The sequence below is a fragment of the Bison bison genome, unplaced genomic scaffold (genome assembly GCF_000754665.1).
Source record: "Bison bison bison isolate TAMUID 2011002044 unplaced genomic scaffold, Bison_UMD1.0 scf7180017864473, whole genome shotgun sequence".
Classification (NCBI taxonomy): Eukaryota; Metazoa; Chordata; class Mammalia; order Artiodactyla; family Bovidae; genus Bison; species Bison bison.
In genome coordinates this window covers 4,691,415-4,704,189 of record NW_011495034.1, presented here as the reverse complement: position 1 = coordinate 4,704,189, position 12,775 = coordinate 4,691,415, and the positions used below count along the sequence as shown (strand labels likewise).

General features: G+C 37.2%; 1 protein-coding gene across 1 annotated transcript; it reads left to right on the top strand.

The window, feature by feature from the left end:
• The first annotated feature begins 3,754 nt into the window (after positions 1-3,754).
• On the top strand, positions 3,755-12,080 carry CENPW (centromere protein W). Its single transcript, XM_010861756.1, has 3 exons — positions 3,755-4,063; positions 9,902-10,015; positions 11,937-12,080. The coding sequence occupies exons 1-3, from the start codon at positions 3,938-3,940 to the stop codon at positions 11,961-11,963; spliced, it is 267 nt and encodes an 88-aa protein (XP_010860058.1). The 5' UTR covers positions 3,755-3,937; the 3' UTR covers positions 11,964-12,080.
• Positions 12,081-12,775: the final 695 nt, after the last annotated feature.

Below are 12,775 nucleotides of genomic sequence, written 5' to 3'. Positions count from 1 at the left end.
ATTTTGCATGAAGTGATGGGACCAGATGCCATGATCTTCGTTTTCTGAATGTTGAGCTTTAAGCCAACTTTTTCACTCTCCTCTTTCACGTTCATCAAGAGGCTTTTTAGTTCCTCTTCATTTTCTGCCATAGGGGTGGTGTCATCTGCATATCTGAGGTTATTGATATTTCTCCCGGCATTCTTGATTCCAGCTTGTGCTTCTTCCAGCTCAGCGTTTCTCATGATGTACCCTGCATATAAGTTAAATAAGCAGGGTGACAATATACAGCCTTGATGTACTCCTTTTCCTATTTGGAATCAGTCTGTTGTTCCATGTCCAGTTCTAAGTATTGCTTCCTGACCTGCATATAGGTTTCTCAAGAGGCAGGTCAGGTGGTCTGGTATTCCCATCTCTTTCAGAAACAAACCATATACAAACATCAGTTACCTAAAATATGAAACATCTTATTACTTCTTTAGGTATGTTTATTACAGAATATTGGATAACATTAAAATAGTAAAACAAAAGTATCCATATTCCTACTACCTAAAAACTGTTCATATTTAGGTATGTTTGCTCCCAGTGTTGTGTATGTGCACATGCATTCAATATTCTTGGAATCATATTATATTTAGTTTGGTGTACAGGTATTTTTCTCCCATTTGGCACAAATTTGGACTTTCTTCCAGGCTATTAATAACTTTCATAAATGTCATTTTTAACCTGGCCATAGTAATTGTTAACTGAATGCATGCACCCAAATTTACACATTAGACACGTTTTAAAAACTTTCAAAAAAAAACCTCTCTGGATAAAATGTATCTTATATTTAGGGTAATCTCCTTAGAACAGATTTTGAAAAACAAACTCATCACTGTTTTAAAGAGAATCTTAGCAGACATCAAGAAATGTCATCAAGAAAAGACAAAAATTCTCAATAGCTTAATTGTTTCTCATTTACAGCAACTCCTTAGAATAACATGAGAGTGGGTAACATCCTTCAATAATAAATGTATTCTGTGAATACATTTTATTTTTGTCTTCTCAAAGTAAACAGCAGTATCAAAGGGGCCTTGCCCTTTTCAATTGAAGGCAAAATTTACTTTAGAAGAAAAAAGTTTGGATAAAGAAAGGGATGTATTTATGTTGCTGGTGTCAAGATCCTGTCCAGATCTTGTCCTTCCTATCTAGAGTTCCTTTACTTTCCCTGGATTTGGAGTCAAGGGCTGTCATCACTCAAAGCATGTCTCGTTTAGGGAGAAGAGTCTAGTTGTGTGGTTAGGGTTTCAATAGCTGCCTTGTGATTTTTACTCTTTAGATCAAAGGAACTTAAATTATTGAAAAACCAGAAAAAAAGGAGGCCATTTTGAACATTTAAATTATGAGGAATTTCCTAATATTTTACTCTGTGACTCTACTAAATGAAGGTGAAATCTATAAAAAAAATTAAAAACTTTAGTTTAGAAAAGCAATATGCAGAATTTAGATGCTTCCTTTACACTTAAAGACAGTATAACATGGAAAGTTGAAAAGGAGTAATGTCTTAAATTTTCCACATAAACTCTTTTACTTAGAGCCACTTAAACTCTCTATTTAATTTCATGTCAAATAGAAACAATAACACCCATTTGAGCCTTACTAATGTTATAATTTTGTTAAATCAAATAACATAATGTGTAAGGACATTCTTCATTACAGGGATAAATACAGTCATTACCATCATATTCTATTCAAATATTCTTTTAAATATGTAAAGCTTTAAAAGCAGAAGGCATCACCCAATGTGAATGCACAGATGCAAACAGAATGGATTGAGATTTTTAATTTAAGCAGAGCTAGGTTTTTGTCAAGTGGTATGAGGGAAAAAAAGAGCACGAAGAGAGTTAAGGAGAAATGCAAGGCAATATTATGATGATGTACAACAGACTACAGAAAGGAGGATAAATATATCGATTAAGGTTAAGGGCATAGTAGAGACAGAGAGGACAGAGACCCCAGTGGCATGAAAGAACTGTTGAAGTGGCGATAACAGAAGGAGTGAGTTCAGGAGAGAAGGTTGAAGAGTAATGCAACTGAACTGAGACTATGGAAAGATATTAGCAATGACAAGGCCTAGTGTATGAACACAGGTGTAAATGGCTCATAGGGTGAAAGATAAGACTATTGGCAGAGCGAGAGCTTGAAAATGGGAGGCCAGATAGATCATCCATGTGGATACTGAAAGTACAAAAACTACCACAGCAGTCGTGTCCAACTCTTTGGGACCCTCTGAACTGTATCCTGCCTGGGTGCCCATGAGATTCTCCAGGCAAGAATACTGGAGCAGGCAGCCATTCTCTTCTCCATGGGATATTTCCGACCTAGGGAGCAAACCTGCATCTTCTGCATTTCAGATGGATTCTTTACCAGCTGAGCCACCAGGGAAGCCCAGTAACAGAGGTAATTAAAATAAATCATAGGGATATCAGAGTGGTCAGACTAGCAGTGCCAACACAGCTTAAGTACTTGAAAGAAATACAAATTCTAAAGTCTCATCCAGACCTATTGGGACTTCCTAGGTGGTGTGAGAATTGATGCTTTTGTACTGTGGTGTTGGAGAAGACTCTTGAGAGTCCCTTGGACTGCAAGGAGGTCCAACCAGTCCATTCTGAAGGAGATCAGCCCTGGGATTTCTTTGGAAGGAATGATGCTAAAGCTGAAACTCCAGTACTTTGGCCACCTCATGCAAAGAGTTGACTCATTGGAAAAGACTCTGATGCTGGGAGGGATTGGGGGCAAGAGGAGAAGGGGACGACAGAGGATGAGATGGCTGGATGGCATCACTGACTGGATGGACGTGAGCCTGAGTGAACTCCGGAAGTTGGTGATGGACAGGGAGGCCTGGCATGCTGCGATTCATGGGGTCGCAAAGAGTCAGAGACGACTAAGCGACTGAACTGACTGACTGACTGAGGTGGTGCGAGTGGTAAAGAAACAGCCTGCCGTTGCAGGAGAGGCAATAGACCTGTTAGATCCCTGGGTGGGGAAGATACCCTGGAGGAGGGCAGGGCAACCTATTTCAGTATTCTTGCCTAGAGAATCCCACGGACAGAGTGACCTGGTGGGCTACAGTCCACAGGGTCCTAAATAGTCAGACAGGACTGAAGAGACTAAGCGCAGGCATATCCAGATCTATTAAACCAAGAAACCAGTGGATGGTGCTTCAGGTGCTGTGGGATGAAGTCTGAGAACTTATAGGGGTGGCACGGAAAATGGAAGAGTTAACGGCTTGCAAATAAAGATTTCAAAGAGGTAGCATTTAAACTACGCCATAAGTTATCGCAAGGTTAAGCAGACAGGGCTTAAAATTAAAGAGAGCAGCATTTGTAAACAAAAGCTTGACTCATGAAAAGACTTCAGGTAAGACCCAGATAAAATTATGTAGAAGTGAAAAATATTAGCTGCTAATATTAGAAAATCAAGCCCTGTTAAGAAGGCATTGGTTCTTTAAGAAGCCTGATAAAACATGACAAACTTCTTCTATTCATCTACTTTTCCGTTCATTGGTCTTAGGCTCAGTAGAGAGTGAAAGCTGGGACAGTAAGCGTGACTGCCTTAGCATACCAGCATTTTCCACAAATTTCCAACATCCTTATGGCACACCGGAGAAATCGCTTCCAACAGCTACTTAAGGTGAAACCCGCAACCCTCCCCGTCTGTGACGTCATGGAACGCCCACCAAGGGTGTGTTCCACCAACATCCGGGCGCCAAGGGGCGGGGTTGCGCGCCCCTAACGTCACTACCGGGCGCCGGGCGCGCTCTGTGGCGGCAGATTCAAACGTTCCGGCCGGGGTCTCGGGGCCTGTGGGAGCGTCTGAGTCGGGGTTCTTGGTGTACTCGCTGGCGTGAGCTTCAGTGCTGCGCAGGGAAGACCCAGGAAGTTGAGGCGGCTGCTGCCAAAACCCGAGGGTGAGAATGGCGCTCTCCACCACGGTCTCGCAGAGGAAGATGATAAGGCGCAAGGCTCCTCGCGGCTTTCTAAAGCGCATTTTCAAACGACAGAAGCCTCACCTTCGTTTGGAGACGAGTAGCGACCTACTGGTGAGATTTTGTCCCTTCATAGACTGGCAGTGGGGCGGGGATAGATCGGGGAAATAAACCCCCCAGCCTGTATTTCGCCGCCCCTCCAGCCAGTCTACTAAAGCTCCAATACTTTGACACCCCGATGCGAAGAGTCCACTCATTGGTAAAGACTCTGATGCTGGGAAAGACTGAGGGCAAGAGAAGAGGGCAACAGAGGATGAGATGGTTGGCTGGCATCACTGACTCAATAAACATGACCTGGAGCAAACTCAGGGAGAATAAGGAAGGACAGGGAAGCCTGGTGTGCTGCAGTTCATGGGGTCGAACATGATTTAGCGACTGAATAGTAACAGCCAATTTAGCTCTTTTGAGGCCTAGGTTTGAGGCATTCACAGCAAAACCTGGGCCTGTTAGTATTCCCCACGCTAAGTTGTTTTGGGGCCCGCTGAAATGTAGATATCCTGACTTTTTTTTTTTTTTTAACGGAAGCCTTTTAGCTTAAGTTTAAGGAATAAACTAACTGCTTTTAGTTTTTAAATATCACTCTTCAGGGGCACAGTCTGGTACTTATACTGTGCTTAGTGAAATTTGTGAAGGTTCGAAGATAGAGTTTTTTAAAAATAGATTTTGAAATTCAGGGTGGGTTACTTTCATAGTAGTTAAACTGTAAAAGGCATTTCTGACATGCTTTTCAAAAGTGCATTTCTCCTGGTCTTCTTTCCTTCGCCTTCTCTTTACCTTATTAAATACATTGCCGTTTCTTCCGCTTCAGTTTACTTACTAAAGAACACTGATCCAAAAGCTTGTAATTAGTGTGCTCCCAAGTGGGAATTCGTTTTCCTAGACAGGGAGAACACCTATTAGTTTAGTTTTCAAGCCAACCGTTAAAATTTTACCTGACTCGTAGTAACTACTGCATAATGCTCACCTAATAAAAAATGCTCACATTCAAACCACTCTAATATTTCTGTTTTGAAATAAATTGAGGGCTTTTATGTTGAATGCCTGGAATATATTATCCCTCTAACAGAATGAACACTTGCCCTGGGTTTGTACCGTAGGAGGCACCTCCTGTGGTTTGTTATAAGAGCTCTTGGAGTAAAGGAACCACTACAGGTGGGCACCTAATTTCCAGGAGATCAAGGATAAAGAATTGTGGATAATAGGGATATATGACATGGAGAGTGTCTTTGGAATGCAATAATCTGTTCCTAAGCTACGTTGTTTTTTTTCTCGCTCACCTCCCCATCTCTTTTCTCTGTAGCCTCTGCTAGTTCTCTACTGCCGCCTGTGATTTTAGGATCTCTATTTTTGCTAGATTACTATAGAATTGTCCTCACTTTTCCTTTCTCTGAAGCCAGAACTACTTTTTAAATTTTGTTTTTTATAAAAGTGGCCTTTCTAATATCTCCTGTCCTTCTTTTTGGTTCCTTGCTTAGACTCTGTATGAAAAGACAATACATACTGTTTTATTACCTTCCTTCCCCGAAGGTAGTGATTAAGGTGACACAAGTGAGCTGTATGAAAGTGAAATTGATTTTCAAAAGAATTTTAAGTTATTAATTGTGAAGTTGCCACTGGTGTTGGGGTTCTAAATGGAGGGGAAGGAGATTACAAGTTGGTGCAAATTTTTGGCCAGAAATTTCTCAAGTAGTCAGATTCCTCCCACATTCACACTTGCCTGCCCCAAAGTGACCCATGGACAGGTGGGCTCTGTTGTGGAGTCAGATCCAGGTGGTACAGGAAAGGATGGGAGGTGAAATTCTAAGCATTTGCAGTGGTAGGGGAAAGGAAGTTCTTTTGGCCACTGTCTGTCCCTAGATTGTATGCTTATCTTTGGCTTTTGTTATTTCTCCTTCACAGTCTTATGTATGTCATGCATCACTCTGGTTTCTTTACTTAGGGTTTTCTGCTTACCATTGGCACTTAATAATCTTACCCAGCAGGTGTCCCACATCATCCATAAACTTCTCTACAATTGAGGCAATCTGTTTTTATTTCTTTTTCTCTAAATTTTGATAGCCATAGCGTTTATATCATACAGCTTAGCTACTGGGACCCTGACAGTGTTCTCTTAAGAGTTTTGTGTGTCAGTGTTGTCTCCCAGTGTGGTACACAGCTTCTTGAGGAGAAGGAACCATGCATATCTCCTTTTGTGTCTCCCATTGTCTTAACACAAAACTAATCTTCTCTGCTGTCTTTGCGTAAGATGATGCTTCTGCGTGAAGATGTCCTCATTCCACTCTGCTTGGCAAACACCAGTTCTTTCAAAATTGAGTTCAAATGCCTCTTACTCAGTGAAGTCTTCATCATCTTAGAAACGGTCTATCTTATCTTCCATTATCATCTACTGTCACACATTTGTCTTTAGTTTCTTATGGGTTTTGTTCTCCCGTCTGACTGGGAACTTTGAATTGGGAACTTTTTGTATTCCTTGTGTTTATTCCTTGAACATTCTGAGTGTACAATTTGAGAGTGATGTAACTATATGTGGATTGGTATTTCTAACATTTTATTCATAACTTCCTTGTGTTATGTTATAGTTCTCCTGCACTGGCTTTTTGTTGTTGTTTTATTTTATTTTTAAACTTTACAATATTGTATTAGTTTTGCCAAATATCGAAATGAATCCGCCACAGGTATACCTGTGTTCCCCATCCTGAACCCTCCTCCCTCCTCCCTCCCCATACCCTCCCTCCTGGGCCAGTACTGGGGAGCATATGTTAATCTCAGATTGTTCAGCTTTCTTGTGGCTGAGTTAGTTTTTAGATTTATCGCTAAGGGATACTATGCAAATATCTGAGTACTTATGGTTTATGTAAAACTCAAAAAAGTGCTACGAGAAAGTGGGGAGGAAGTCATGTTGGCCCAGTCTTTTAGTCAAATGGATATTTCTTTGTAAATTATCTTTTGGCTTACCTTTCAAGGAAGCTAATTTTTAAATTTTCCCAAAGTAAGTTCTTAATGGAATGGCTTACCTTTTCCAAGGTTGACTGTCTACCTGAAACCTTAAAATTTGCTTTTTTCTGACCATTTTAATTTAAACTTTAGTGGACTTGAGTGGCACCAGTTAACTGTTTTATGACAGAGAAATAGGTTGTTTAAAAAAAAAAAATTCTGATGTTAAAAAAAAAGTAGTATTAATTCAGTGTCTATATTTCATGCCATGAAGAGTAAAGGACTCAAGTCTCAAAACAGAATGTGGTTTATTTGGGATTGCCTAAAAATTTTGTTTTGCCTAATTTGGGGAGATATGGATGGCTTTTTTGCTCATGTAGTGATAATTATTGACTGCTTAACTGCATATTGGGCCACAGGCTAAAGTTCACTGGGATACAATGTCTGGGAAGGTAGACATGGTTTTGCCCTTACATTGAAGAAGAGAGGTGAGAAATTGCTGCCTAATGTATGTGTATGTACAGTTATAAGAAGTTCGGGGTACCATAGATCCATCTAACCTTATGTATTGGGAGGACTTGTCTTTTCAGTATAAACCAGTAGGGTGGCAGTAGGCAAAATTGTATTTGAATACTGAAAGAAATTCAGAAGGCCTAGCATAGAACTAGAAGCTGGAAAACGTGAGATGGAATTGTAAAAACCTAGTCAAATGGGGTTTAGTATTAAGGAATTTGGAGTTTATCCTGAGGGTATCTGGAAGCTATTTAGGTTTAGAAGTAGAGAATGAAGATTAATGGAGGAAACTGTGCCATATTATGGAATGTTTTTGTTGCAAAAGGAAATGGTATATCATAGGAAGTTTAAACATATTTTGAATGACATGGTATAGTGTAAAGAATCAATTGGGTGATTTACCTCAGAGGTCTTACAATAAAGAAGACCAAAAGAATATCTCCTTCCAAAGGTTCTCTATCATGTTCAGTTTAAATCCCCTACTACTCTACTTTCCCGAGTTATCACTAAAACATTCCTAAACATAACAATCCACTAAAGATTTCTGCTGTATAATAATAATAATTAATAATTGAAAGGACCACATTACTTAGTTATTTAGCATTTAGTGAATTGTGGGGGGAGAGTTAAGTGTTGTGTATTAATTGATCTCACTACAAAGAATGTGTAAAAGTGAAAGAAAGTGTTAGTTGCCCAGTTTTGTCTGACTCTTTGCGATGCCATGGACCATAGCCCGCCAGGCTCATCTGTTCATGGAATTCTCCAGGCAAGAATATTGGCATGGGCTGCTGTTCCCTTCTCCAGGGGATCTTCCCAACCCAGAAATCGAATCCAGGCCTCCTTCATTGTAGGTGGATTTCTTTACCAACTGAGCTACCAGGGAAGCCCCAAGAATGTGTACCTTTAAGTAAATGACCAAAGAAGTTATATGTTAAAGATACTGTTTAATTGAACCTGAATTGGTAGTGCCTTCAGGCACCTGGCAGAAACAAAGGATGGAGTATTACCAATAACTTAAATACAAGAGCACTAGACTCAATACTAGTGGAGAATTGAAATAGGACAGCAGCTCACTTTAGTCTTGCTTTTTTTTTTTTTTAAGAGATGAGACATATTTTATTTGGTGGGAAGTTTTAGGATACATTCTCACTTAATTGGGTTTTGTGCTCTACTTTAACTGTTTTCGGGTGTTCCCTGGTAGCTCAGCGGTTAAAGCGTCTGCCTGCAATGCGGGAGACCCGGGTTCGATCCCTGGGTTGGGAAGATCCTCTGGAGAAGGAAATGGCAACCCACTCCAGTATTCTTGCCTGGAGAATCCCATGGACGGCAGAGCCTGGTGGACTACAGTCCACGGGGTCAGAAAGAATCGGACACGACTGTGCGACTTCACTCACTTAACTGTTTTCAAGGTATATGCATATAGAATGAGTAGCACTTTTTGATTGACTAGTGTGAACTTTGAGTAATATATTTAGCAAAATGTACACATTCAAATAGTGGGGTTAAATAAAGATACATATGTATATACACGTATCTTATGATACATATATATTTTTTACATGTATGTAGAAGTTGTTTCTGTAAGAGTATGCAAGAAACTGGCAATCAGAGTTGACTACGGAATGATGTTGAAGAGAGGTTTACTTTTGTTGGTTTATCTTTATAGATTTTTTGCTTTATATGTTAATTTTGAGATAACTGTAGGTTCACAAGAAGTGGCAAAAATAGTACAGAATTGCCATTCGTTTTCTGCAGCTTCCCACAATGCTAATATATAACTCTAGTTACTTGTGCAGTTTTGAATTTTGTACTCTCTGCTTATTTTATCTAGTTTAAGGCTATTTTAAAAGAAATTTAAAAATTATTAATAGTAGATATGATTATTCTCATGTTGTTGTATGACAAGTAACTTGACCTTTGTATCTACTCTTTTCAATTGAATAAACTTTTAAAATTTCAATTATTAAATTTTTTTATTAGACATTTTAAATTAAATATCTTCTTAAAAAATTTTATACCTTGGATTGTAGAATGAGAGATGATTAGCCTTAAATACAGTAGTTGATATGTTTTTCTTAGGGGGGATTTTAAATTACATTGGAAACTTAACTTTAGTTGGAATGGAAAACAGAAATATTTGTTCTTATTAGAGTCCTACCTAAGTTTTGATATAATGATCCTTTAGAGTAATACTATTGTCTATGGCCTTTGGTCAGCTTTACACGTCCTTGTTTCCTGTATTGTAGTAACTAAGTCTTTTTTTAATGAAATTTTAAGATGGACCTATATTAAACTGAATTCTGTGTTACCTTAAATAAAAGTTAAGTGATTGAATCACAGTAGTAAATAGTGCAGCATTAAAATTGGGGTCTTCTTTTTAAAAGTCATTATTTCAAAATATCAATGTTTGAGTTTAAAAATTGTTTTGAATTTTCTCTTTTACAGGTGCATCTGAACTGTTTACTCTTTGTTCATCGATTAGCAGAAGAGTCACGGATAAATGCCTGTGGGAGTAAGTGTGGAGTCATTAAAAAGGAGCATGTACTGGCTGCAGCAAAGGTGAGATCTGAAATTCTTTTCTTGAGCACAGTTACCTTAGAATACCACCTAGTTCGTCACCTCTGCCTGATTTAGATTCCTTATTCAGTTTCCTTGACTGAGTTGATGCTTAGCTTTTCATGAGTTTTAATTACAGAGTTAGATTTTCTTTATTATGTATAGTATGGATTTCTGGTGGAAAGATTCATGGCCATTGCTTTATTGCTTTAGAGGAAAATGAATGTTTGACTGCTAATCTGTGTGATTTGTAGTAACATTATTACCTTAAAATTTATGAAAACTTTTCTTCTTGACCATTTTAAGTTTACCTAATAATTTTTCTAAATTTATTTTGAGTTGAGTGACTTCTAAATCAAATTGCTTACATAAGCAGAGAAGATTGCTTCTTAGTGATACTTCTATATAATGTAGAGTGTGATAACTTAAGGCAGAATTTTTTTCCATATACATCCCCAAGATTATTTTCACTTAAATGTTCCCAAGATTATTTTCACTCGATGTTAATAGATGCCCCAACAGGAAAGGCTTCGGGGTCAAATAAGTTGATATAACCTACTATATTATACCTCCCTGAATAGTTACAACGTTATGTATAGAGAGCTCATTTCTGTAAGAATATGCAAGAAATTGGCACATGGTTCACTGGGGGATGATGTGAGAGAGAGACTTATTTTTTATAGTTTACCTCTTTGTAAGTATTTTTTATTTAACATTTAAATGTTTTGAACTAATTATAGACCCATGAGAGGTACAAAAATACTATACTATTTCCACTGTACCTTTTATCCAGCTCCCCACAATGTAAACATTTTTATATAACTATAGTTATGTAAAGTTATGAGAAGTTACCTTATATATAGTTATAGTTATAATATATATTATATATTTAGTTATCAAAAGTTATGAGAAATACACCAGTAATTTGTTGAACTCTGTTTAACTTACCTTTTTGTAAATTTGGGTGTATAATATACTTAGAATTTTGTAAATGAATTTGAGTACATAGTATTTTATTTTGCAGTCTACATCTTGTAGAACAGAGAAGTACTGGCCTAGGGTATAAATCTACTTGCTGACTTACGTGAGAGTCTAGAAATGGCATGCCCTGGCATTTTTTAAGGGGCTTTAAATTCTCTTACAATTATAAACATTTCCACTAGTTTCTGGACTGTTAAAGTCAATGTAAGTGTTTTCTGCAGGTAAAGCAAGGCTTAAGAACATGAGGAGTCTATGTATCTTAAATTTAGGATTGGTTTGCTTTTATTAGTGAATTATAAGTAGGCTTACCTAAAAGAAGGTAAGTTCTTTAAAAGAATTTTTTTGGTATATATATATATTCTGGTCTCTAATGTTCTTTGTCCTTTACAACTTAAGATTTCATTTTGTTTACTTTTTCTTCTGGGCTTCGTGTTGTGAAAATTATCTACGTAACAAGCTTTTCAGCTTGAGATGACTGGCCTTGGTCTCTGATATAATTCCACCCTAAATAGAGGAAATTTGGTGTTTGGATGAATTTGTATTGCTTTATGGTTGTTACATTCCTGGTTTATAATAGGATTTTCAAGTTTTAGAACATATCTTAACTCCCTTAATTACTAAATTTTCTATAAACCTCAAGTTGGGAGCCATTAATCTGGACACTTTTGGCACAATTGAAGAAATTCACATCTAGAAGTGACTATTATAAAACTAGATTTTGAGAATCTAGGCATGTTTCATATTCTCAAAGAGAATTAGACTATTTTAGAGAAGTCTAAGACAATTTATAAGGCAAAAGATTCCCTAATCACATTCCAAATTGGGTTTTTATGGATTCAGAGACTTGCATATTATACACATAGGACTGTTAAACTTTTTGTTGAGTAATTGTGTTTTATTTGCCCTAGGTATAATGTAAATCTTCATTTTCTCCCCCTCACAGGTAATTCTAAAGAAGAGCAGAGGTTAGAAGTCAAAGAACACATATTTGAAAATTGTATGATGTATTATTTTAGGTGGTAACAGATCATGAAAGCACTTTTTATAAAGTAGTTAATATTGTGTATTAAAACATTGGCTAGTTGAAGGATGTGTGTATTTGTATGTTTTTTGCTGTATTGAAATATCTTAAACATGTAGAACTATATAATCTTTGTTTTTGAGGAATTATTTCAAGTTCATTTTACTTCCCTTTTGTTGGTATTGCAAATGTTTTACATATCAAAAATGAAATCTTAGTGTATGAAGTAGCTTGAAGAGATGTATTTCTTAGAATTAGGTTTATAAGTATTTAGAGGTACTCACTGTTAATTAGGGAATCAATTTAATCTCTGAAGGAAGACAATATACAGTCAAATTTAGATACATTTTAAATATTTTAACTGTTTAATACCTTTTCATAAGCAAAGCAGTCTGCTTTTATATTAGGCCAATAGTATACTGAAATAATTTCTTGACTGTAAACACCAGCAGTGTTTTTAAAACCTATTTCTCTTCAAAACCAAAAAAAAAAAATTACAGAGCAAACGGACTGATTTTCTTCAAGTCACACATTTAATAGATGGGTGTCTGTTCCCCCAAGAAATCATTTATTGCGTATCATCTAATAGTTGTGTTTTTACATTTTGTTTTTAAATAATTATACATTGCAACGTGAAGTTGCAAAGGTAGTACAGAGAAATCCCCTTGTACTCCATACCCAGTTTTATCCCAATGTAAATAATTAGAGTACAGTATCAAACCCAGGAATTTGACTTGGTACAATATGTGTATAATTTTGTA